The following is a 25,303-nucleotide window of genomic DNA, read 5'->3' as shown; positions in this document are numbered from 1 at the left end:
GTGAAATCTAAACACTTGTACTTGAATACACTTGAGTATTTTTGTTCAGTAACGTTTTTTTAATTAATTTTTTTTTAAATTTGCATTTGAGGATAATCTTATCTAATGCAGGCAATACATGATGTAACCTGAAGCATGCAAGAGGAAGAACACGTGACTAAATCTGTTCACATATTATAAATCTATTATTTCTTATTCCAACAACCCAAGAAAAACAGTGCTGCTTATTGTTTATTATGTTACAAACTTGAGATGCATGTAATAAACATTACTTTGTTTATTGTATACATAGATGTATAAAAATAACATTCATGCATATATAAAATACAAACAGTATAGGTTTCCAATTTGCAACAGTGTTCCCCTCTTTTTTTATAATAAATGTTGTGAGGAAATATCTCATTCGTTTTTACTCGGTGTACCTTAAAACTAGTTGTCAGTCGATTTGTTCTTTATCTAGGGGGGCACTACAATTTCTAGCTGCAGTGCGTCCACAAAACGGCGCAGTGTGTCTTTAAAAGGTTGAACAGGCTGCAGACGAAGGTTTCACGGTTCTAGATTGTCTATCTATATACTCTGTCCCTTACGCCGTTCTACGGACCAGAGGAGACAGTCTGCTACCAGCATCTTGCACCATGGCATTCGTCGACAAGCCAAAGTCTTGGACGTTTCATGTTTTCGGAAGGAATACGTTGTTTCCTATTTTAATGTACTTGATATCACATGTTTGTGAGATGAACGCCGAGGACAGCGGTATGGAGGAACTTGCCACCGAAAAGGAGGCTGAGGAAAGTCATAGACAGGACAGCGTGAATTTACTGACATTCATTTTACTACTGACATTAACCATTCTTACCATCTGGCTTTTCAAACACAGAAGAGTCCGTTTTTTGCACGAGACTGGGTTGGCCATGATATACGGTAAGATTTATTTTTTTGTTGCCATCTTTATAGCTAGCTAGCTTGCCGTCGCTATAGCTGTTTAACGAGACGCATTTCATGTCACATAGCTTGCCAAAACCTCGAACTAACCTGTGTGCTAACCTAGAGATATATAATTTGCGTCGGCTAAGTTTCAACTGAGCAAGGTTACAGATAAAGGGAATTATGACGAAATTGACCTTAAATGAATAACGGTGCAAAATATTTGTGGTATCATCGTGCACAGCAGGCCAAATAGGTTCGTGCAATTTGACGCTTACGAGCTAAACCCTGTATCGTGATTGGATTGAAATTATAACTGATTTCTGGTATTTACTTGCTATAACCCTCGTCAGTTCAGCGCGTTCACTTCTTTGCAGCAGACTAGTTACATTAAGCGACTCAATGGATGCTTAGTCGTTAGACAGACTATCATGAAAAATAGACGTGATGATCCAATTGTAGGCTACCTAACCAAATGAAATGTGGTGCGCCAGCATCTTACACAATTCGTTTCTGTTGTATAATCTCATGTCACGACGTTCGGAAGTACTCTTAAAAGTATTTTAGCTTCAGCCTAGCTGCCTAGTGAGGTTTATAGCTAGCTAAGCTAACGATTAAACCTAATTGACCTGTGGTTATTATTGAATGACTCACTCAGTCCCCATTGTCCCACCTCCTTGCATCTTCCCTCTATTTCTTGAGTCAGGCCTGCTTGTCATACCTGTAGGCTGTTGTATTATTGGCATGCCCTAGTGTGTTTATTGACAAATGGCACAGTGTTGGCTAGTTCACAGAGCGCAGCTGCCTCAGCCGTGTTGATGACAGTGGTAGTACTCTCCAATTTCCCACACGCGTGCACCGACAGTCACACCAGGTCTACGAACGCACTTGTTTCCATCTGGAAAATTAAATTGACGTACCATAAACAGTCCCGATCCCTTCATTATAATAATAATAATAATAATACGTTTATTTATATAGCACATTTCAAGAGCAGACGTCACAAAGTGCTTTACAATAAAATCAACAAAGCAAAAATCACAAGGCAACAACAAGATAAAACAAGATAAAAATTTTTTATCTTTACCTTATTTAGATAAGCACATGAGGTGGCACAGTTTTTCCATGTACTTTAAAAATCCCACAAATGTGAAGTGTAATCTGGGTCATATAGGCCTATGTATTGCAGGCTTGCATTCAAGGTGTACTACCCATTTAATTGGACAAAATGTAGCCTACACTCTCACAGAGACATGTATTCTTAAGAGACCTTTCAGTAGAAAACACTTGGTTGCTGAATAGACACTATTATTGTGAAATGTTGGCTAACCAGACTAGGATGTGAAAGTGAGAGAACCCCATATTATTGAAACTGGTCAGAGAGACCATGCCTCAAGGCAGGACCTGGTCTGACTTTGTCGACTGAAGATCAGGAGTCAACCATTTATCGTCTTTCTCTACTGTTGGTCCCTGGTGGTAGTGATGATGTCATGCTGGGCTGGGGTACTCTTACTGATGGGAAAATTAAATTAGCTGAATGTATAAGAAGAGGCTGAAGAGGATGAGATCTGTGGTCTCGGTCTGTTGGGATTCTCTTTAGTAGATTGATGGAACACACAATGCCAGTCTCAGATACATATTTATTACTGACATCACATCTGTTTCCTGCCTCCCTCTTAAGCCACAGCAATAGTAAACCTGTGTGAGTGAGTGGGTCCGATTCATTTTCATGCAAAGGTCCAGGCACATTTTGTGAGTGAGTTATCATTGCTGTAGAATAACTAGCTTTGGCACTGAGAGACATCTTAAAACAATTAGCGATATGATCATATTTAAAATGATGTGTTGATCTATGAAATGGATAATTTCACACACTAGAATTTGCACCAGAAATTGCTCTCAGGTGCATATTCCAGGATGTGATTTGTTGATGTCTGGTTCATTTGCAGTTATTAAGTTGTCCAGAACTTTGAAACTACCATACAGAGGAGAGCTGTTCTGTGGATGTTTTTCAGTTGCAGAGGCCTGCCCAGAGATTCCTTATTATATACAGGCATATGTCACTTTCATTGGTGTGCCAGAACGTTTGCTTGTGTCTTTTGAAAATGTAATGTATGTGACAGATTCAGGTGACAACTTCAAATGTGAAACATTTTATTCTCAGTTGTCCTCCGAACTGACACTGTGGGGTTCTTCACGACTGAGGTTTCTTGTGTGTGTTGTGTGTGTGTGTGGTTTCCCTTTGTAGGTCTCTTTCAGGTAGAGGTGTAGTTTTCCATATGAAATGTATTGTCTCAGGTCACCTTGCTGGTACCCTGACACTGGGCATAACTTTACCTCACAAAGTCACGAAGTCGGAGCCGGGAATAACACTGAGTCCTACACGTCACTGTAAGAACATCAGCAACTTCCTGAATGAGGAAGAATGAAACGGTTATTATTGAAAAGTGTTCAGTGGGAGCAAAGCATTTCATATTTACCCCTTGTCCACCCATAATATTTTCCATATTAAAATATTTTCCCAATGGCTCATACAATTTAGAGAGAAAAAATATATATATATATATATATTTTTTTTTTTTTCTGGTTTAAGGGCATGTTTATTATGGGAGGTCTATTCATTTTGTGAACAAGCTTCTATTGTGTCTTCATATCAACATTTTATTTAAAAGGTGATCCATAATGTATTAGTCCGTGCAAGAGCTGCAGTGAAAATTGTTGGATCCTCCTGTGAAATAATAGGGACATTTTGGTTGAGTTTTTGTTAAACAAAACAATATGTGGAGACCCTGCTAATGCCAGGAAAGCTGTTTTTATGAGCTGGTCTCACGTGACTCTGTGTAGTGTTGTCGTCTTTTCCTCAAAGTCTGCAGAACTCTTCATGATGAGAAACATTTTCTGTCTGCTTTGCATTGGAGGCGTCCATAGGAGGCCACTGTGTGACGTCTTTCTTTTTGAGTTTGGGACACACTCTATAGTGAGGGAAATGGGCAAGACCGTAAAGAATAAGGCTGCTGTAAAGTTGCTGTAAGGTTTCTTCAGCGTTTCCTCATTTTCCCCTGTTTTGCTATCAGCAGATAGCGGTTTTTCAGCGTTAATGCCTTTTCTCCTGTTCTCGAGAGGATGCTGAAATTAGATGTTGTTGCAAGATGAAACTGAAGTGCTGTAACCAGGGTGAGCTGGTCTTTATCCTCAACTCCCAGTGTTCCTGGGCCATTCCTCCCCCTGAAATATGACACGCCTACAGACCCCCTCGCTCCCCTCCCTCTGTCTCTCTCCCCCTGCTGTTTCTCGGCACTGTTAGATAACGGCCGTGTGTTGCGAACAAAAGTACCTATCTAGTAAAAAGCAACGCTGGCTTTCTCAATTAAAAGAAATGTGAGCCAATTCACCCATGCAGCGAGAATGCTGACGGGGCCCTGTTAGCTACTTTAGAAAATGAGTTTTTTATTCCGTCTGTTGTTTGCAAATATTTTATTCTCTGTCTGGTTGGCAAGGGTTTAGAATTGCTTGCATTTGAACTACAGACAGTCTTTGACTAGTGGAAACCAGGCCTGGCCATATTATCAGTTATTATTATTGTGTTGTTTCCCTCGTGTTAGCAGGTGGCAAATTGTAATAACTCGAATAGGAACTGCCGAGACATTAGGCTACTTTGAATGCTCCATTGGTATGACTTGTACTTTTGTGTGAAAACCAAATATTTTGATCATATCTGCAAAAAACAACTTGAAGTGATGATGTCATGTCTCCTCCTCTTACCATGAAATTAATGCATGTCCACCTCCATTCACTTGAATTGAAGAATGCTGTTTAATGGTGAAAAATCAATGCTTTGTCAAATCACAGTCATCACATTTAAGATAACTGAAGGCTTGGAGTTTTGTTTTAGCTACATCTGAATGTCAGCCAGTAAATGATCTGAAACCATTCTCTATAGAAGGGGTAGAGGGCGAGTACCTGAATGACATCATTGTCTGTTCATTTTCTCTGTTATGGGATAGAGTGGCGTGTGTGATGCATTAGAAATTAGGTGGATAAATTATTCAGAAGGTGAGGATCAACTTTTTAAATGATTATTTTTGGCTGAGTTCCCTTTCGGGCTTTGTGGTTGACAGAATGTCAACAGAACTGTGCCAAAGCTGTCAGACCTGCTGCTGAGTGGCGGAGTGGCGTAGAGACAGACGGGGGATGCCACGTCGGCGTTCGCACGCGGCGTCATCAACGTCTGTGTGGCTGTGGCAGAGTCAAACCACAGTGTACGCTACCGTTTCAACAATGTGAATAAGTGCTGCTTTCTCTTGTCGATATTGACAGTAGCACGGAGTTGTCTGTTTAAAAGCACTTTCATGCTTCCCAGTGAGTGTGTGCGTGTGTGTTAGCGTCCGAGTGCATGCGCTAGTGGGAGAGCTGCCAGGCTGTTCAGTTACATTTCAGTTTGTGTGGCTGGTTTGAGCCAGTGCATCTTTGGTGCATTTTCTGTTTCAGCCTGAAGGAGAGCCAGGAACACCTTTAGGGGATTAATGAGCGTGGCGCCCGGTTCTGATGAAATATGTCTTCCATTTCCTGTCACCCTCTCCTGACTTACAAACAAAGCTTGCCACAGCATCCAATGTCAAGACCTGTGCTAAGCAATGCGACAGTAAATAAACTTTGTAATGGACGTAAGCGTTACTCCAAGGGAAGGATATGTTGCATTAATGAACAGCATGGACCTGTAGACCTTAGAACATCCCTTGCATTGGGAAATAAAGAATTACATATCACAGTGGAGCAGGTCAGAGCACTGACACTATGCTTCATTTAAAGTTAGGTATAGATTACACCCAGGGGAACCAAACTGTCAAACTGGCATATCTCTCGCCTGGCAGCCCCACAAGCTATCAGACTGGCATGTCTCTGAACAAAGCAGTCTTTCTTTATATAGGGAAGCTTTGCTGCTGTGTGTCTTTCGTGTGAGATTCCAGAATGAGTGTTTGGGGACATTCCAGGTGATTTTGGATGCAAAATTCCCTCAACGTCAATCGCAGCGCTACGGTGACCAGCTTCTGAATTTTTAGCTGTGCAGTCTTTTTTTCTATTTAGGCTAATACAATTTGAGTGTTTGCTAACCATGAAGCAACCTGAAATCAGGAAGTGCAAAGCACAAAAGGGTCAGGATGGCATTTTGTACAGGACAGACCACTTTTATCTGAAATGCAGGATTTCCCAGGTAACACAGTGCAGTTGGAAATCCTAATGCCATCTGTGACTGATATCTAAGTAGTGTATCCAGTGTTGGTATTCTCCCTGTCATTAATAGGCTAACTGATGGCCTCTCTTGTGTTTGGAAATGTTCTGACCTGTATTTATAATCACAACCACCTGCGTTCAAATACAGAAACTGTTGCTCTGTTACTCCTGGCACATCAGGTTAGGGGCCTGGTGTAGACTGCTGGGATGCACCTCACTGGCTGGGCCCAATCCGTTACCAAATTTGCAATGTGTTCATTGGCTGGGACGTGTCATGAAGTGTATTATGACAAATACTTTTTGAAACGCACCATGCATCCAAATCGGTGCTGCAGCTGCAGTGGGCTAGCTGTTGGATTGCAGTGTGGAACAACAGCAAGCGGCTGTTTCGGCTCATTTTAGGGAATGCTAATGAGCTAGCCCTCAGCCTTCCACCTCGATCGCGGAAATACAATGGAATTGCAGCTGTCATTGGACATCCTTTGTTTTCTTGTTTAAAAATGCATGCAGTGTCAGGCTAATTGCGGGCGTGCCTTTGTAGCTCTCTCACCGGTGGATCGCAGATAAGAGTCCTCCCTTTGACCTGTGCTGTTAATCATTTTAACATATCTGAAGAGGTTTCTTTGCTCCTCCTTCTGACCTGTTTCTGTGCATTCTTAGTTTGAGGTCATTGGTGTGGTGTGACCCTGTTTAATGTGTACTGGGGTTTTAGGGCTAAGGGAGTCTGTCCCCCTGACCTTCAGGACAAGGTCACCCCTGTGAAGTCACAGTCTCTGCTCTCCTATGAGGCAGTACTCTTACCCACTGGCCTTAACACCCAGGAAGCTGGGCCCTGTTATGGCAGGACTAGCGGAATCCACTAACAGCCTTATGACCATAAGTAGACCTCTTATTCTTAGCCAGCGTTGGTACAGCGTGTCTTTCTTTATCGTTCCCCTTATCATTCCTTCTCTCACTAACTGTCTCTCTCTTACTCTTTCTTTCTCAGAGACTGCTGAATGCAAGCTATTTATTGAAGCCCTCAGCTATTCAGTCCTCTTAATAGTATTTCTTTATTTAATTTATTTATATGCTGGGACAATGGATGCTTCTTAGCATGGATGTTTGTGCGCACAGTGTATTGTGCTGGAGGTGGCCCAAGGCTAATTTTCAATTTTTAGCCCCTGTAGCCAGCCTGAACAATCTAGCCTAATGTAAAACGGTTCCTCTACAGTCTCAGGAATAATGGAGAGGGAATCCCCACCCCCCCCTTCCTAGCCACTGTCTGATGGAGTTTATTCAATTTTGCAGAGAATGCAAAAAGGAGGTCTTTTCCCAATGAATTAAGTTAAAGCTGAGCTTAATGGCTCCAGTGTTTGTTTTCAAGCTGGATGACTGGAGGGGGTGTAAGACATTACTCTTGCATTACTCTTCAGTTACTTTTACATTACTCTATAGTCTAGTGCCCCCCCTTTTTTTCAGCACAGCCGATATTCCTATACTGCTGACTCATACATGCCTGCCTGCCTCCCTCTTCAGGTGCAGTGTCCTTGTTCATTGTTTTGAGGTGTGTAATTGGACTACACGGCCGCTGTGGTGTTTTCCAGGGAGGAGTTGCTTAAAGTGATCATTTGCTTAAGACAAACTTATGTCTAATAAAAAATATTGTTCAGGCTTATAGGTGGTTCTGGCACCCAGCCAGTTTCACTTTGACTGATGTAAGGATTGGAGTTTGTGATCTAAAGAAAATACACTTCAAGTAACTCCAGCAGCTTGTAAAGCGACATTATTTCCAGAGGCTGTACATACATGAACTGATTCATTTTATGGTGTTTATTCACAATAATAAATAAATAAATACCCCAACACCAGGAATTGTAAAGGCAACAGGTCATCAGAAACTTCAGTAAAAATTTACAATATTCTTCATTGCTCACAAAACTATAGGTCATTCAAAGACACACTAAAACTGAAATGATATTTTTTTTTAAACCCAGAAAGTAAACTATAAAATGAGCTGCTTCACATTCCTTTTGGAGAACTTTTGCAGTATGAAAGGATAGCATCTGCTCAAGACGGATGCAAAAATGTAGATGTGGAGAGAGAGAGAGAGAGAGAGAGAGAGAGAAAGAGAGAGAAAGAGAAAGAGAGAGAGAGAGAGAGAGAGAGAGAGAAAGAGAGAGAGAGAGAGAGAGAGAGAGAGAGAGAGAGAGAGAGAGAGAGAGAGAGAGAGAGAGAGAGAGAGAGAGAGAGAGAGAGAGAGAGAGAGAGAGAGAGATAAGTAAACAATGCGATAAGATAAAACAATGTAAGAATGTGGTTTTATGGTTTAGAATCAGACGAATGTGATGGGCACTCATGTTTATTATATTTATTTGCTCAGTGAAAATGTCCTTCCCTCTAGTACTAATGTGACAAGCTGGGTGCTGGGTGGGTTCACCCCTATCTGGAGTGGTCCAGTCAGCCAGGGGTTCCCATAATGTGTCATATCCAGACCCCCTTTTACCACCCCATGAAGGTCACCAACCTAATAAATTGGTCAGCAACTGACCTTGTCCTGTGGCTACTACAAACTGCAATGAGGTGTCTATATACTGCATGAGTACAAAGAAACATGCCTATATCATGATGCCACTGTACAGTATCTCATGTCTAAATCTTATATACAGAAGATATGTGCCATAAATATTTTTAATATACAAGAGATTATTTAATAATTCTGAGTCAAAGTGTTACCAAGTATTGATTATCAAAGGATGTACAATCAGGAAAAGGTAGGTTTTTTATATGAAATGTGTTATTTTGTGAAATATGGAAATAGTATTTTCTGTATCGCGATAATTATACATTTTTTCCCGTTTTTGCTGAGGACCCTAGCTTTGTGAGCCGCTGCCATAAAGGCATGGGTCAGAAGCGTACCCAGCTCCCGCGCTGGTTCAGTAAGCTTCGAGTCTGCTGCAGACGGGCCTCGCGAATGTGCGGCACAGATGTGGGAGGCTGAAGTCTCTCCCTGAAGCGCGCTGGTATGCCTGCGGAATGCTAACCGCAGATCGAGTGCTGTGCTTCATTGTCCCTGTGGCTGAAATGGACCGATCGAGTTTTCCCACAATACTTCGGTTCAGCCCGCTTCCTGATGCTCAGGCAGGCAGAACATGCGCTTTGTAATGCAGCGCGGTCTGTCCCAAAATTACACCTCGTGTCCGTTCTGTTTTTCAGGCAAATACCAAATGCATTAATTGTTTGCGACTGTCTGCACTGGTTCAAGGGTCATATTTCCTTGCACGTGCGTACAATCCTCATAAGACGACACACTGCTCCTCGGTCTATTTTTCTGATGCAGCCTCCTGACTGAAGTACGTCTGGGTGTTATGCGGATTTTATGTTAAAATAAATAAATAAATACAAAATAAAAAAACGTTTTTCGCGTTTGTTTTTTGGTTCTTTTCCATGCAGTGCATTTATAAGATCATGAAATACTTGCTTTACTGTGCCTCGATGCGCGTTCAGCCTTTGCCGCCATCTGTTTTCCCCTGTCACGGTTACTGTTGAATAATGTAATATTAAAGGTTGTGTTTTATTTGCCAATGATGTTGATTTAGTCGACGTGACTACATTTCATTTACTTTTCAGGCGTTTACCAGACGCTCTTACCTAGAGCAATTGACAAAGCATTTGCATTTTTACATATTTATCCATATATACAACTATATATGTACTGTACATTTGGGTTGGTATATACCCAATTTGGGTTGAGTACCTTGCTCAGGGGTACAACGGCAGTGTCTTATCTGGGGATCGAAGCTGCAACCTTTTGGTTTCAAGCCCAGTGCTGTAACAGTTACCAACTTCCCTAACTACACTGCTACCCAACTATTGGAGGATAGGGAATTTCATCATGATTCTTTTAAGTTGGGAACAAATATGACATCAATAATATTTCATTTACACTGGAGAAATGAGTATTTAATTACTTGATTTCTTGACTTCGTCTGCGTGGGAAGCCATTTTGGTTCGTTGCACATTGCCTTGCAGGCAGTTAAAGGAATAGGTCACTTCCTGGTATTTTAGGGTGGCATTTCATTTTTTGTGTATGTTTTGATTGTTCCTGACAGTTTTTATGTGTGATGAAAGGCGTTTTAGATATTTAGAGTAGTTTTTGACAAGCTTCTGGCTTTACAGTAACAGTTGTTGGGGCTTTTGTGGGTTTGTGATCAATAGCAAGAAAATGCAGTTCAAGTAACTCCAAAGCAGCTTGTACAGCAGTGGCACACCTGCAGAATCTGCGCATGTATATGTACTGTATATTACCTTGCTCTGATTGTAAATGGCTCTGGATAAGAGCGTAAGCTAAATGCTTAAAATGCCAATGTAACGTGTACCTAATTGATCTCAGACTATGATGTTGAATATCATTTTTAGTTGGAACTATTTCATTAGGCATTTTAAGGCATATATAACCTGCGACCACTGCACTCAAAGAAATAAGTTCTGGCAAGATAAAAAATAAACTGATATTCATGTTTATAAACATAAATATCAGTAAAAGTGAATTAATCTGTTCACATATCCAGTCTGTTTGTATGTAACAAACCCCCAAGTGGCCTATAGTTGCTATTGTATACCTGTATCCAAAGCACTTTACAATTTATGCCTCCCATTCACACACACACACACACACCAACGGTGAAAGGCTGCCATGCAAGGTACCAATCAACTCATTGGGAGCAATTAGGGGTTAGGTGTCTTGCTCAGGGACACGCCGAGGGCGGGGGCTCGAACCAGCAACCCTCCAACTGCCAGACAACCACTCTTACCTCCTGAGCTATGCCGCCTCAGGAAAGTACCTACCAGTCCAACCTGCCATTAAAGCAGAAGTAAATTTACCACATTTGGCAAGTACCTAATGTGGTAAATGCACATTTTAATTAAATCTTTGTCACTGGACAAAAGCACCCACTAATGTAGGAATCTGCATCTCTGGAAAGCCACAGGGTCTGCAGGTTTTGCAATTACACTGAAATGATACCAATAACCTGCAGAAAGTTCCTTAGTTTACATTTAAATTCTCAAAAGTAAGCATTTGTGATTCCCTGAAAGAAGTTTGAATTTGTTTACACATGTTAGCCAACTTTTCCCTTGGTGAATGCATGTTTGACCTGGATGTTGCAGTTCAGCTATTGGCATAGAGTGCATCTGTTCTTCTTACAGTATGTGGGTCTGCTCCTTTAAGATGCAGTACTCGCAGCTGTTGTCTGGACTGTAGCGGTCAGTTCATCCGCCATTGTGCTGGAGAAGGATTTCTCAGATTTCTGACAGACAAAACAAAACCAGCTGTTGCTGTGGGCTAGTTCTGTAGCAGTAAGCCCTTACGATAGCCCTGCTTTGTGGGCTTGGCAGGGAGAATGATCTGGAGGACAGAGAGGGTTCTGTCACAGGGTTGTTCGCTCTGGGATATTTAAACGGAATACATGTCTCTGCAACCACTGTGATGTTTAAAAAAAAAAGAAAAAAAAAGAAAATTGAACTTCATGTTCATCAAGTGCCTGCTATCCATTGCATCCCTGGCCGTGGAAAGCGTCAGGGTTGGGTTGTTATTCAGCATTCAGTTGATTAATTAAAACCGTTGATTTACAGGGGTCACTCACCACACCTGGCTTCTTGGGTCTGATTTCTTTGCTGATTTTTAAGGTAGAAACAAAAAACCTACAGACCCTTTGTCCAGTGACAAAGATTTAATTGAAATGTGCATTTACCACATTCGGTACTTGCCAAATGTGGTAAATTTACTTCTGCTTTAATGGCAGGTTGGACTGGTAGGTACTTTCCTACATATCTCGCTGTATTCGCCAAACCCACAGTCCACCACGCACAGAACAATAGATCACTCTCAAAAAGATACTGGGAGTTATGCAGTAGCCTAAGTATAGTTGTTTTTATCCTCTATAAAATGCATTGAGCTATATGTATTGATTGTGCATGAAGGCTATTAAGGGTCACTGAATTCATGATTTGCAAACAGCATTTTGAAAATGCAAATCTTTCCCAATTGCTGACTTTTTTAATGGCTGAAACACTTTTACAGATTAGAGCACACTTGTCACAGGTTGACTAACGATGGGGTCAAACTAGTTCCAGCAGTATCACATACTTTTATCATTCTGTATTAGTCCTATTATATTGTATTTGTTGTATCATTCATATTCCCTGTTGTTTTATGTTCGCTTTTGTTTTTATGAATTGAGTTTTCATATATTGTATGACTAACCTTTATTATTATTATTATTATTATTAGTAGTAGTAGTAGTATTGTTAGTGTATTTATTTATTTCATGCTCTCAGTAGAGAGGGGAGTTCTTTCCTCCGTTTTCAGTATGAGGGGCTTATGGTCCTGAATGCAGCTCTGTCCTGACCCAGTCCTGTTCACTGGGTGTCATGTCACAGTGTGCTTAGTATCAGGTCTACAGCTTCATCTGTGAAACGCTTTTGTGCTGGGCACTGAATGATGCTCAGACCTGCTTTCCTTTGTGCGTGTGTGCGTATGTCCATCCGTGCATGCGTGCGTGGAGGCAGGCTTATGAGTATGCACACGTGTGCGTATGTTTTTGCACACGCGTGTGTGCTTGCCCACAGTGGACTGTGTGTGTTTACACACAGTTTGTGTGTGTGTGTGTATGCCTCTGTACGTGTGTGTAATTAGTCCTCTGAGATGAGGCTCTCCAGGTATCTGAAAGCCACAGCAGCAGCAGCAGCAGCAGCGGCAGCAGGCCCAGTCTCCCATCATTATCGCTCTGCTTCCAGCCTGCCATGAGAAGTGATTAACAGGGTTTGTGTGCCCGTTAAAACCGATTTGCAGAATTATTTAAGTAGATTACGCTGTGCGGAATGGAAGTTATAGAAGTAAGGGGCGTGTGGCAGAAATGCAGGGAAATATGCTCAGAAGAATAAACGCACTTTCTCATATTTTTGGTCCTGGTGGCTTGAAAATAGCTTGGATTGTGGAGGTGGACTTGTTTGGGGGGGGGGAAAGAAAGTAAGCAGAATTTTCCAGTGTCTGTCTGTGTTTGTTTGTGTCTATGCCTGTTTGTGTCTTTGTGTGTCTGTGTGTATTTGTGTGTGTGTGTACGTGTGTGTGTGGGGAGCATGGGGGAAATGTATGTTAAATATAATACTCTAGTCAATCTGCCAAATACCCCCAACCTACAATGTACAGTGCCTTAAGAAGGTTTTCACCCTTCACAGATTTTTTTCTTGTTTTTCCTGTTGTAAAGTAACACTAAAATATACTGAAATGGGCTTTTCCCCTGCTCATATAAGTAACTCTCTATAACGTCAACATGAGGTATGTGTATAGATGCCTTCAGAATTACATTAATTCTGTTCTATTCTATTCTTTTTTTTCTTGGTTTGGTTCTGTACTCCACAATTTTATATTTGTAATTCAACAAATAACACGTTGTTAAAGTGCGGATTCTCAGCTTTTATTTATTCATTTATTGTTTCCATTTTTCTCCCATTTTCTTTCCAATTTAGTCGTTATACAAATTCCCCGTGTGGACCAGCCACAGTCCTGGTCAATGCGCTATCCTCTGTCGGACTGGGGAGGGTTTAGACTGCCACATGCCTCCTCCGATACATGTGGAGTCGCCAGCCGCTTCTTTTCACCTGACAGCGAGGAGTTTCACTAGGAGAGCGTAACGTGCGCGGAGGTTCACGCTATCTCCCCCGGATCCCCTCCCCGCTGGACAGGCGCCACAACCAACCAGTAGGAGTCGCTAATGCAGTAATCAGGACTCATACCCTAACCGGCTAGCCTCTGTAGTACCGTTTGTGAAATCTTCTGTGGACAGTAGTCACTGTGACACATCCACCCCTGCATCCTGAAGAGTGTTCTGATCTGTCGGCAGATGTTTGGGGGTTTTATTGCAAAAAAGCGCAAAGCTGGTCGGTGTTCTGGAATGGCCCAGACAAAGCCCAGACTTAAATCCCATTGACAATCTGTGATGTGAGAGCTACTGGGTGGCTCATTCGGTTAAGGCACACTGTGATGCATGGATAGTGCCAAATTCATGCCAGCGCCAAATGTGGTCGTTAGCTCCATAGGGGGGTACACAATTGGCGATTGTGCTGCCCAAGGTGATGGTGCGTTCAGTTGGTTGGGTTCCACATTTCACTGCTCTCTAGCGACCCCGACTTGTCGATCGGGTGTATGCCCAAGCCGCATATGAAAGGTCTTCCACCAATGCAATTCCATATGAGCTCGCCTGTGGGCTGTGGTGTGAAACAAAGCAGGCTGGCGCCACCATGGTTTTTGGAATGGAACTGGATTTCTGCACTCTAAAATGGCTCATGCCTGAACGCGGCTGCTGTTCCAAATCACTGGAAATTACAAACTGCATCTATTCAGCCACATATTGGGCCGGAAATATTTAAGGGGAAAAAAAGGATATCTGTGGTATGACCCAAAAATTGCTGACCATTAACACCGTCTTACTCTCAGAGCTAGAAAAAATTTGCTTGGGAGAATTTAAATACACAACTCACACAGACATACCAGGTAAGATGAATATAACACTTAAATTTTTGTAAAAAGTTGTTGCATAAAAATATTTTTGCATCAAATGTTTTTATTGCATTGGTACTGGAGTTGATAAATACATAATTATGCATTAAAATATTAAGGTGTACTGGGGCAAAATGTGAAAAAGTTCAAAAGGGTGAAGGCACTGTAATACCTAAATATAATCATAGAAACCCATGTACATTGCATTTCTTGGAAGTTTGCAGCAATAACAATGATCAATCTGGGTTATTTCGCCCAGTTATGTGCACTTCAAGGCTGGTTGTCAGAGCATCTTTGCTGACACCTGAAATATATATTCTTGCAACTTGACCAAATTCCACAGATTGGGGGATATGTTATAAGCTGTGGGGCCTTGGTGGTGTGCTTGTGGGGCAGCTGGGTGGCTCATACTGTTAAGACCCTGCTCCAATGAATGAATGCGCCCCACGGTCTGCTATCAAATTCAGACTGTGCCTGTGTTGACTGTGGCCGGCTGGTGCGTAATTGTCCGTAGGAAGGAGGAGAGTCAGTCAGTGGGTTTACATGATGTTTGAAAAAGTTGATTTATTGTTTTAGTCCGGCTAAAACTGGACTTTTAAAAATCATGTAAACATCGTAGTCCGACTGAAATCATACAAAGTGGTTTTTTTCATAGTCGGACTAACATACCTAGATAATGCGGTTGTGGGTCGATTTACTACAGCATGTATACGCTTCAGTAGGCCAAAAATTGGCCTAGGCGTTCTGCGCATGTTCCGTAATTTACATAGCAACTATATGCTCACGGTGGCCAAGCGGAATCGATAACGTTTCAGAAAACATATAACTTTAAAAGATTTAATTTAATCTTCTACTGGGACTTTTATTGAGGGTGTGACAGAACATTTCGGTGCCGCTGACTATAATCAAATGTTTTTCACATTTAATGTTCGATTGAGCAAGTACCATTCAAAGTACATTTTTATGGTTTAGTGCTGTCCGATTGTGCTAGCTACTTCACATTAACCTTGTACGGCGATCAATAAAGGCTGACAGCACAGTACCACTTAATTAGTGTCACTTCTATCACCGCTGTAATGAACTAAGAAAAAAAAGGCAACAAACAACCTTTTTTGCGAGAAATGCATTGTCGAGCTCACGCGCATACACTGCTGGCGACATTCTAAAGCTCCGTTTTGCCATCCCTAGTATCATGGCGAATAAAACACATTTCTGGACGGACAAGGAGACCAACTTCATGCTATCGCAACTAAAGGAGTCAAATATCCTAAAAAAACACGGAATGGCAAACTATTCAAAAAAGTTGCGACAAAATTGGAGGAAGCAGGATTTGTAAGAAGCCTTCGTCAGACAAACTTCGGTCAATAAATCAATTCTTTCCGAGTCATGTATATTGGGATAACAACAATAATCCAATTAAATCTCATCTTTGGCCAAATCGAGCTATTAATATAGATCGATTTAAACTGTTCATGTAAACGCACTGACTGATCCCTGATGACCGCGTGTCATCACTCTCCAGCAGCCCCTCTGGCCAATCAGGTACCTTCTGCTTGCTCAAGGTGCACATAAAGGGCTTGGTTTACTAAGACCTTCATCACGAGCAAAACCAATAACATGACCATGGTCATGTTATTTGTGTTGCACCAAGCAGTGTTTGTGTTATTTGGTTTGCGTGTGCTAATAGGTTTTGCTGAAGTTATGTACAAGCTCAATTTGTGGACTGTAGTGTGGAAAGAAATGGCGGCTTGATGTCACTTGTTTTGGAGGAGAAAACGTGCTTGTCTGTGCTTTCCTGTATTGACAGTGGAAGTTGCAGCAATAAGCATGGCTTATGAATGCATGTGGATGTTCCAAATTGGGGAAAGTGTAAAAAGTTTTTAAAGATTCTAAAAAGTTACAATTGCTGTCCTCTGTGTCCCCCCCGCCCATCCCCTTGCTCCCCAGGATTGCTGGTAGGGGTCATCTTCCGCTACGGCATCTCCTCCACCAGCTACCACAACAAGACCCCACCTAGCTGCTCCCTGAAGACGGGGCCTGTCAGCACGCTCCTGCTCAACGTCAGCGGGAAGTTCTTTGAGTACACACTGAAGGGCGAGATCAACTCCCGTGAGATCCACAATGTGGAGCAGAACGACATGCTGCGCAAGGTACACCCCTCAGAGACTGAGAGTAAGATCTAGTGAGTCAGTGAGGTCTAGTGAGTGAGTCAGTGAGATCTAGTGAGTGAGTAAGTCAGTTAGGTCTAGTGAGTGAGTGAGTCAGTGAGATCTAGTGAGTCAGTGAGGTCTACTGAGTGAATGAGTCAGTGAGTGAGTGAGTCAGTGAGGTCTATTGAGTGAGTGAGTCTGTGAGGTGTAGTAAGTGAGTGAGGACTAGCGAGTGAGTGAGATCTAGTGTGTGTTAGTGAAGTCTAGTGAGTGTGAGTGAGGTCTAGTGAGTGAGTGGGATCTAGTGAGTGAGTGAGATCTAGTAAGTGAGTTAGTGAGGAAGTGAGATCTAGTGAGTCAGTGAATGAGCTGATGAATGGGGCACCCAAATATTCAGTCTAGTGCAGTCAGCAGGGAAACGCTAGTTTTTTTTTTTATTGAGTAGCCACTTTCAGCCTTGGAAGCAATGTGTGTGGTTTGTGGCTGATCAGGTAATCACCATAACCCCCGGCTGGTGCCTTGGTTTTATTTCCTATAGAGTGGAAAGACAAAATACAGGTTCCTATCGCTGGTCACTAGTGAAAACTGATAAACAGTTGGAGTAAAGCTGACCTTGTGCTAAACTGCTTTGGTACACTGAGTTCCAGCACCCACACATAGAGAATAAGTCGGGCTGTCTGGGCTTCCTTTAATGTAGATAAGATGACTTTTTTCAGTCAGTTTTCTCTTTTCTCTGTTATGTAAAGGAATAGAATGGTATATCATGCATGTGGAAATCTCACAAGAAACTCAGCTGAGTGGTTACAGCTTGTTGTGTCATATGCATTAGTAAACCCCCTGCCTGTGGGGGAACTTGTGGAATATGGTATTTATTTTATAGCAGTATTTATTTTCTTAGTGGTCACCCTTATCCAGAGAAACTGAACAGTTTAGATTTTTTTTCACACGCAATACACAAACAAAGCTTGAGTATCAGTGCTCCACCTGGGTTTGGAACCCACAGTCTGAGTTACAAGCCCAGCTCTTTAACTGCTTCTCTGCAATGCTGCCCCATAAATCTGACTGCTTTATGTTGAGTGATATTTCTCCTGCACTCCACAGTCCGCACCCTCTGTTTGGCACTTCACGCCTCGCTTTTCATTTCGTAAAAAGGAACCCACCACGTGAATCATAAACCCTTGACTGGGACACAGGAAGTTGTGAAATAAATATAGCCATATATATATATTTCTATGTGGAAGACATTTTTTTATTTATTTTGGAAGTATGTAGCACGCCGAGGAGGGACTGAGGCAAGAAATTTAAGTTCTGAAGTGAGAGGGGGAGGCTTCTGTAAGTGTACAGGTTTATGGGGTTTTGGTCATACTTCAGACCCTGTTTAAGTGACATGTTTAAGACTACCATTTATTGCAATGGCTTTCCAAAAGTGAACATCACTCAACCCTCACAAATGGCTTTGTGACAGGTACTGTAAAATTGATCAAGCAGATTTTTATTGTTAATTGATGTTCCCTGATAATTTAACTAATTTAAGAAGCATTTAACTTATAGAGCGTTGCTTGATAAGAATAAGGATATTGCTGATGCCTTAAATAGTTACTTTGTTGAGGGTTTTACCAGACAGGAAGTTACTCATAGGCCAGGAGGGATATTCAGTACTCAGAATATTTTAGCAGATATAGAGATAGGGGATAAAGAAGTAGGCTACTAGATGAATTACATAAGCTAAAGTTAAATAAGGCAGCAGTCGTGGCAGATACCTAAGAGTATCATCTTTAAACCACTGGCAGGTATATTATAACAGTCATTAGAAACTGGAGTAATACCAGGCCACTGGAACTACAGGCCTGACAGTTTAACTTCCATCATTTGTAAAATAACTGAAGTCTATCATTAGAGACACAGTTTTTGAAAATAACAACATCCTTTTGGCATTATTTGAGGAAGCTGGCAGATGTTTTGATTGTAACAAGGCTTGTGATATTACATAAAGTAAACTCCATAATGTATGGGACAAAAACATTTTTTTTTAATTGATTTGACTCTGCAATCCCCAGTTGTGGATTTTCTGAGCAAATGTGTGGTTAAAGTACAGATTTTTAGTAGCAGTTTTATATACATATACATAGCCCCTCCATTTCAGAGTACCATGATGTTTGGGACAAATAGCTGCACAGGTGTTCCTGATCAGTCAGGTGTGTTCAGTTGCTTCCTACAAAAATACTCAGTATAAATTCAAGGAAGTTATACTTATACAATACTTGTCTGCAGTTCTGGGGCCCTTGTTACAAGAAAGATGATATAGGGGCTCTGGAAAAGGTTCAAAGAAGGGCAACTAAGTTGGTTCCTGGTTTGAAAGATAAATGTTGTGAGGAAAGATTTAGGATGCTTAATCTCTTCCAGTTTAGTAAAAGGAGACTTGCGGGTGATTTGATTGAGGCTTTTAAATTCATTAAAGGGATTAACAAAGTGAACTACAAGAGATTCTTCAGGTTGAGTTCTGTCAGCAGAAGTAGGGGACATAAATGGGAACTGGCAAAGGTGAATTTCGCACAGACATTAGGAAGTATTTTTTCTCACCGAGAGTAGTAGAAGCAGAAACTCCGGGGTTTTCAAGACCTGGCTTGGTACGGTGCTAGATACTATCTAGTTTGTTGGGAAATGGTGAGCACTAGGTACCTTTAGTGGTTGGAAAATGGCAAGCATTGTTGGGTTGAGTGGCCTGTTCTCATAGTTATGTTACGTACGTCATGTTATGTTATGTTATGTTAATAAGATATTTAGTGTTTAAGATTGACACTGCAAGACAAAGCTATTATTAACATGCATTCCAAATCAACTGTTTCATAATGGCATAAATCAATCTTAGTTATGATTTATTTAGGGCTCATTGCTGGAACCTTAAATGGATAGTTAAATTTTCTGGGTGTTTAGCTGCAAAATTGATCTGTTCATATGTACAGCCAAATGTCACTGCACTTTGGAGGTGCTGGAAGTATATTTCTTCCTTGCCGGTGCCGCTGCACCAGCCATTGTTATCCTGGTAGAAGCTTAATATCAAAATTTCTAAAATACTTTTCATTGCACACAAAAGCTGCCAGAGCCAATCAAAAAAATATTCTAGAACTGAAATAATATTTGAAAAAACTCCAGAAAGCGAACCAACACTTTAATCTAAGCGCCACGAATGATCGCCTTCTTTTTGCTTTTGATTATTGTAGCCACGATGCACTTTATGAACATAATTTTCCAGTTAATAATGTTAACTTCCCTTTTTTTTGTTTTCCAGGTCACGTTCGATCCAGAGGTGTTCTTCAATATTTTGCTACCTCCAATTATTTTTCATGCTGGATATAGCCTTAAAAAGGTAAGTGGCGTGTGCACACGGCAACTCACTCGAGACAGAATTCAGTTCTTAAATCTTGAGCCCTCTTTACAGAAGTAGCTCAGGCTCGTGTCTGATTGGTTACTCTGAGTCGGCCGGCGTGCGTGTGACAGGGCTGTTACAGTTGCTGCGCGTCGCTGCACAGCGCTTTCTATCCTCCGGGCGGTTGACTGCGTTGATGGCACTTCTGTGGAAACCTGAGCCCGCGCATCAGCAAAGCGCAGCTGCTATACCCACTGCCAGGAGGAGCTCTTCTGATTGGTCCGTGGCGTGCAGCGGAAATGCCCCAATTGGCCGGGCAGTCGCGTTCTGAATATAATCATCTCTCGCGGGAGGAAGTTCAGACCAGGTGTCTCAGTTCCTCGCATGGGTTAGCCTGGCACCCCGACGGCCTGCTTGTTTTTCTTCTGCCTGCCGCTGAAACTCGTGGTGCTGAGCGTCTCACGTTCGCCCTCAAGTTTTTTTTCCAGATGCGGCTTATGGTTAAAGGAAGTGGGCAGCGGAGGTCTTGTTATACTGGCTGTTTTTCGAAAGGCACTCCTTGTCAAACAGGAGTCGTCTTTTTTACATTTTAGGCATTTATCAGACTTTTTTCCAGAGTTACTTACACTGCGTGGGCTTTTTTTTTTTACACGTGCAGTCCATTTATACAGCTAGATATTAGCAGAAGCAGTGACGGTTAAGTGCCTTTGCACAAGGGCACAATGGCAGTGCCCCACCTGGAAATCTGCAAATCAAGCCTGAATCCTCTGAATTACAAGCCCAGTTCTCCTTATCAGTTTTATGTTTTTGGCTTGAACGTGAAGAGTTACTGTTTTGTAATCACTCTTCCTTCCTCCTGCTTTCGGCAGAACTGATATTAAACCCCTTTAGTGGACCGCTGGTGTCATCAGAGAAGCACATTACACTGCATCACAGAGCGAATGAAGATTGCTGTTGTAAGCTGTAATCCTCCACTGGCGGCTCGTAGATCAGTCGGTAATGGCCCTGAGTCTCTGGGACTGAGAGAGACTGAGGCTTCTTTTGAGATTCTGGAAACTTCCTCACAATATGATGTCAGACATCTTTTCCTGTCAGCAAATTAAAAAAAAAATTTTTTGTTGTTTTTGGGGGGTGGGGGGTTAAATGTCAATGTACAATGAGTAACCCCCCCACAGTTTACATAACTGCCGTTTTGCAGGTGTCGTTTTCTCTTGTGATCTGTCGGTGTAGCGTCCCTCTGCGCATCCGTTTTGGCTTCGGAGGTGACGAGACACATGGCCGCTAAGCGAGGAAATGTGCTGCATCAGTTCCTTGGGGGTTTTTTTTGCCAGGGATCGGAGTCGCTGAATCAGCTCAGAAGCCCACGCTAAACTGGAGGAAGCCTCGTCTGTCCTATTTGATAAAGCTGTATTGTTTTCCACAGCCCTGGCCACGCTCCTAACTGGCCCCATTGGACATGTTCCAATGAAAATGTTTTGCAGGGGGTAGGAAGAATGGCAGAAAAATCCCTCCCCACTCAAAAATCTTTTTACAAATTCTTCTGAGTGTGAGTTGTGGCTCACAGTGAACCCAACCCCCTCCCCCCTAAAAAAAAAAGAACAAATGCCCATATGGAATAAAGGTGGTTCACACTCTGCAGACTTGCAGTTTTGGTACGTTGGTGAACTCTGATGATATCATATATGAGGCATACGCACTTGCCCTGTGGCCGTTGGGTAAGACAAGGTTTGAAAGGTCAGCAGAAAACACGAGGGACTGAGTCTGAAGTTGTTCGTGTACAGCGTTTTTATTTCCACGCTTTGAAACTGGCACATACTTGGAAATGCAGCTGAAAGCTTGCCTGTTCTAGGGGTGATGCGGCTCATTGGCTTGGCAGCTCTGTGACCCCGCCCACCAACAGAAGTGTGTATTTTTTAGGTTGCCTGCTCCCCCCTCCCCACACCACCCCCACCACCCAAGTCTGTACTGAGCCCCCGTTCTGCCCTGAGCTCCCTGCCGCCCCAGACCCCCCTTCCTCAAACAGTGCTGCCTGTTCCCAGCTGATGCTGTAGGCTAAAGTGTACTGTCTACAACCCTCTGTTCTCAGTTACACTGATTTCATCTTATTTACACGTTTGTGTGTGTCTGGCTATGTGTGCGCACATTGTTGAGGGAGTACATTCTAAGCAACATTCTAGTAACATTCTGTCCAATTCAGGCTGAATACTATGTGCAGTATGAATATGTGTGTGCATGTATGTATGTATGTGTACATGTATCCACATATGTATGTATACAGTATGTATGTATGAATGCATGTGTATGCATGCACGCATTTTGAAGGGGTATTTTCTAACAATGAGGCTGCAGTCTGTTCTCCCTGGTGTCTGAGCACTGGAGTGCAGACCAAATGGGAAATCTCATGACTCCACTGGGGAAGTGGGTTAATGTATGCAGGGCAGTTACTTCAAACTGCGCTGGATGATCTCACTGTCTTAAACCCAAAAGCATAGCCCGCAGTTACCATGACTACATGTCCCGTCTCCAGGTTTTATTTTGACATAATTTTTTTGTTCACTTCCAGAGACATTTCTTCAGGAACCTCGGCTCTATTATAACGTATGCTTTCCTCGGGACAGCTATTTCCTGTTTTGTTATCGGGTAAGTAGGTCCCTGTGCTGAATGATCGTGCCAAAATCAGCTGAGAAAAGTTCTCTATCTGCTTGCCTGCTCAAGCTAGAAAGGAGCTGTTTGGTTTTATAGGGAAATGTCAAACGTGTGTTAATGCGTGAAATTAAAATGAATTTTTCAAACATCTATCTCTTAAATTTTCTGTATTTACTGACTGAGCAGAATTGATTACACAAGCTGAAAAGAGCCTGTGTGTTCCATTATGATTCGTTCCGTTATAATTTGTCTTTGAAATTACGTTTTCTACAAATAGTTTCAGCGACCAGCTGTCTATAGTTTTCAACAGTTAGGACCCACTGAATTCACCAATCAGTCTATAGTCAAGTCAATGAAAAGCTATAACCTCTTTCTAAGGGAATGACTAGCCATGTAGCACATTACAAAAAAATATTGGTTATTCTGACTGAATAAAAGTCCTCAGAGCTGAATATGGGTTGCTTATTCTTCACGGCATACATGGCTATTTCTGACATAGTGACAGAAAAATCATCTGTCAGCAGACATTTAAAGTGCCTAATGAAGAGCATTTAGCAGCTTGCTACATTCCAGGGAGTGCGATTGTGGTTGAAAAGAAAACCAGCATAAACGGGGTTGCCTCAGGCCTGAGTATGGTTGCCCCTGGCCTGTACCACTGAGATGGTCACAAGCTTAGAGGAAGGAAGTAGGTGCTCATGGCCACTCTAATGTCCTTCCCCTCAGGAACCTCATGTACGGCGTGGTCAAGCTGATGCAGGCCGTTGGGCAGCTGTCCGGCAAGTTCTACTACACCGACTGCCTCTTCTTCGGAGCAATCATCTCCGCCACCGACCCAGGTACCAAGCCTCTGTCGCACGGCCCCGCCTACTGTCGCCCGGGCGACGGATCGGCTTTACCCCGAACCCCCGGCTCGCCACCGAAGCGTGTCCGCGCCTCAGGTGCTCATCCGGTGCCAAAGTCTGCATTTTCACTTCCAGCTGCTCTCTGCCGATGCTCGGGGTGTTTTTCCCATCTGCAGCGCATTTTCTCTCTTAGGGGGGGGGGGGGGAGCGGGGGATGTCGGAAAAACCGTACGCTGGAGCGGCCTCCGTATTAGCTCTCATCCTCTGCGGACTGAAACGCTCCCGGGGAACGGAGTGGAGGAAAAAGAGGATTCCTCAAAGCTGTTTGAGTGTTGGCGCATTAAATCTGCTTTACGGCGCCTGATTCAGGTCCCATGTGTCCAAAGCAGTTAGTGCACCAGCCCCTTGTGCTTTTAATTAATACGGATTGTTTATTTTACAAGGTTGCTCCTGTTGCTACCAAAAACTCCCCAGGTAGAATGAATAGGAAGAAACCTTGGCAGGAAACTGACTTGGGGCAAGTCCGTTCTCCTCTGACAGGTGCTGTCAGAGTTCATAGCGATCAGCACGGTCAATCGGTCAATCGGTCAAACTGTCGAATCTGTCTAAATAGCATCAGGACTCACCGAGTGCAGACAGCTGGAGGTGGCGGTCCTGGCAGTCAGACAATGTGATGCTTTTTTCAAGTGTGCATGTTTGTCCCTGTGTGTGTGTGTGTGTGTGTGTGTGTGTGTGCGTGTTTGTGCACATGCAGTCCTGGGATTTGTGTGTGTGCGATGTGTGCATGCAGTCCTGTGTGTGTGTGTGTGTGTGTGTGTGTGTGTGTGCGCATGTGCGTGTGGATGTGTGTGTGTGTGCGTGTGCGTGTGGATGCGTGTGTGCGTGTGTGAGTGTGTGTGCGTGTGGATGTGTGTGTGTGTGGATGTGTGTGTGTGTGTTTTGTGTGTACTTATGTGGCCTGGCGTGTGTGTGTGTGCAGGTGTTCCTGTGTGTTTGTGTGTGTGTGCATGTGGGATGTGAGGCATGAAGGACAACCTGAAGTGTTTGCTTGTGAAAATTCAGTTACAGTGCTAGCCATCTTCAATGAGCTCCATGCAGACGTGGACCTGTACGCCCTGCTGTTTGGAGAAAGCGTCATGAACGATGCCGTTGCCATAGTGCTGTCCTCGTAAGTCACTTTTGAGCTGTAGGGTCATCACTCACTGTTTCTTTCACTGAGAGAATATTTACTTTGGGTTTTTTTCCCTTTACCAGTAGACAATTCCCTGTTCTATATGTCTGCATATCTGAAATACTGCACTGTGGTGTGAGAACAGCTTTGAGACCATCGTAGTACTACTCTGCAGTGCGTATCATCATGGTGCCCCCTGCTGGCCAAGCAACCAAAATGCAGCTTTTATTTTTTCAAGTTGCTTATGCAATATGATTGTGGGGAATCCGTTGTAATCGCAGTGCCTCAAATTTTAAGTAAAACACAACAAATATATTAGCGCAGCATGTTTAATATGGAAAGCTTTTTCCTCCATTCTGTATCAGTTTGTCATATTAACATTCTGTGCTTGGAGATGAAAGGTGTTAAATATTATTTCTCTTTTTTTATTAG

General features: G+C 42.6%; 1 protein-coding gene across 2 annotated transcripts in view; it reads left to right on the top strand.

Annotated features, from left to right (window-relative positions):
• Positions 1–490: 490 nt before the first annotated feature.
• The window catches only part of slc9a7 (solute carrier family 9 member 7), a 55,199-nt gene continuing 30,386 nt past the window's right edge, over positions 491–25,303 (top strand). Inside the window, exons 1-6 of one of the 2 annotated variants that reach the window (XM_035410736.1) lie at positions 491–921; positions 16,643–16,845; positions 20,135–20,212; positions 22,776–22,852; positions 23,582–23,694; positions 24,763–24,868. In XM_035410736.1, coding sequence (XP_035266627.1) covers positions 636–921; positions 16,643–16,845; positions 20,135–20,212; positions 22,776–22,852; positions 23,582–23,694; positions 24,763–24,868 — 863 coding nt within the window. In that variant the 5' untranslated portion in view covers positions 491–635. The remainder of the gene's footprint in view (positions 922–16,642; positions 16,846–20,134; positions 20,213–22,775; positions 22,853–23,581; positions 23,695–24,762; positions 24,869–25,303) is intronic. The other variant, XM_035410737.1, reaches the window with a different exon arrangement.

Source organism: Anguilla anguilla, chromosome 3, assembly GCF_013347855.1.
Source record: "Anguilla anguilla isolate fAngAng1 chromosome 3, fAngAng1.pri, whole genome shotgun sequence".
NCBI classification, from domain to species: domain Eukaryota; kingdom Metazoa; phylum Chordata; class Actinopteri; order Anguilliformes; family Anguillidae; genus Anguilla; species Anguilla anguilla.
This window is presented reverse-complemented; position numbering and strand designations above follow the sequence as displayed.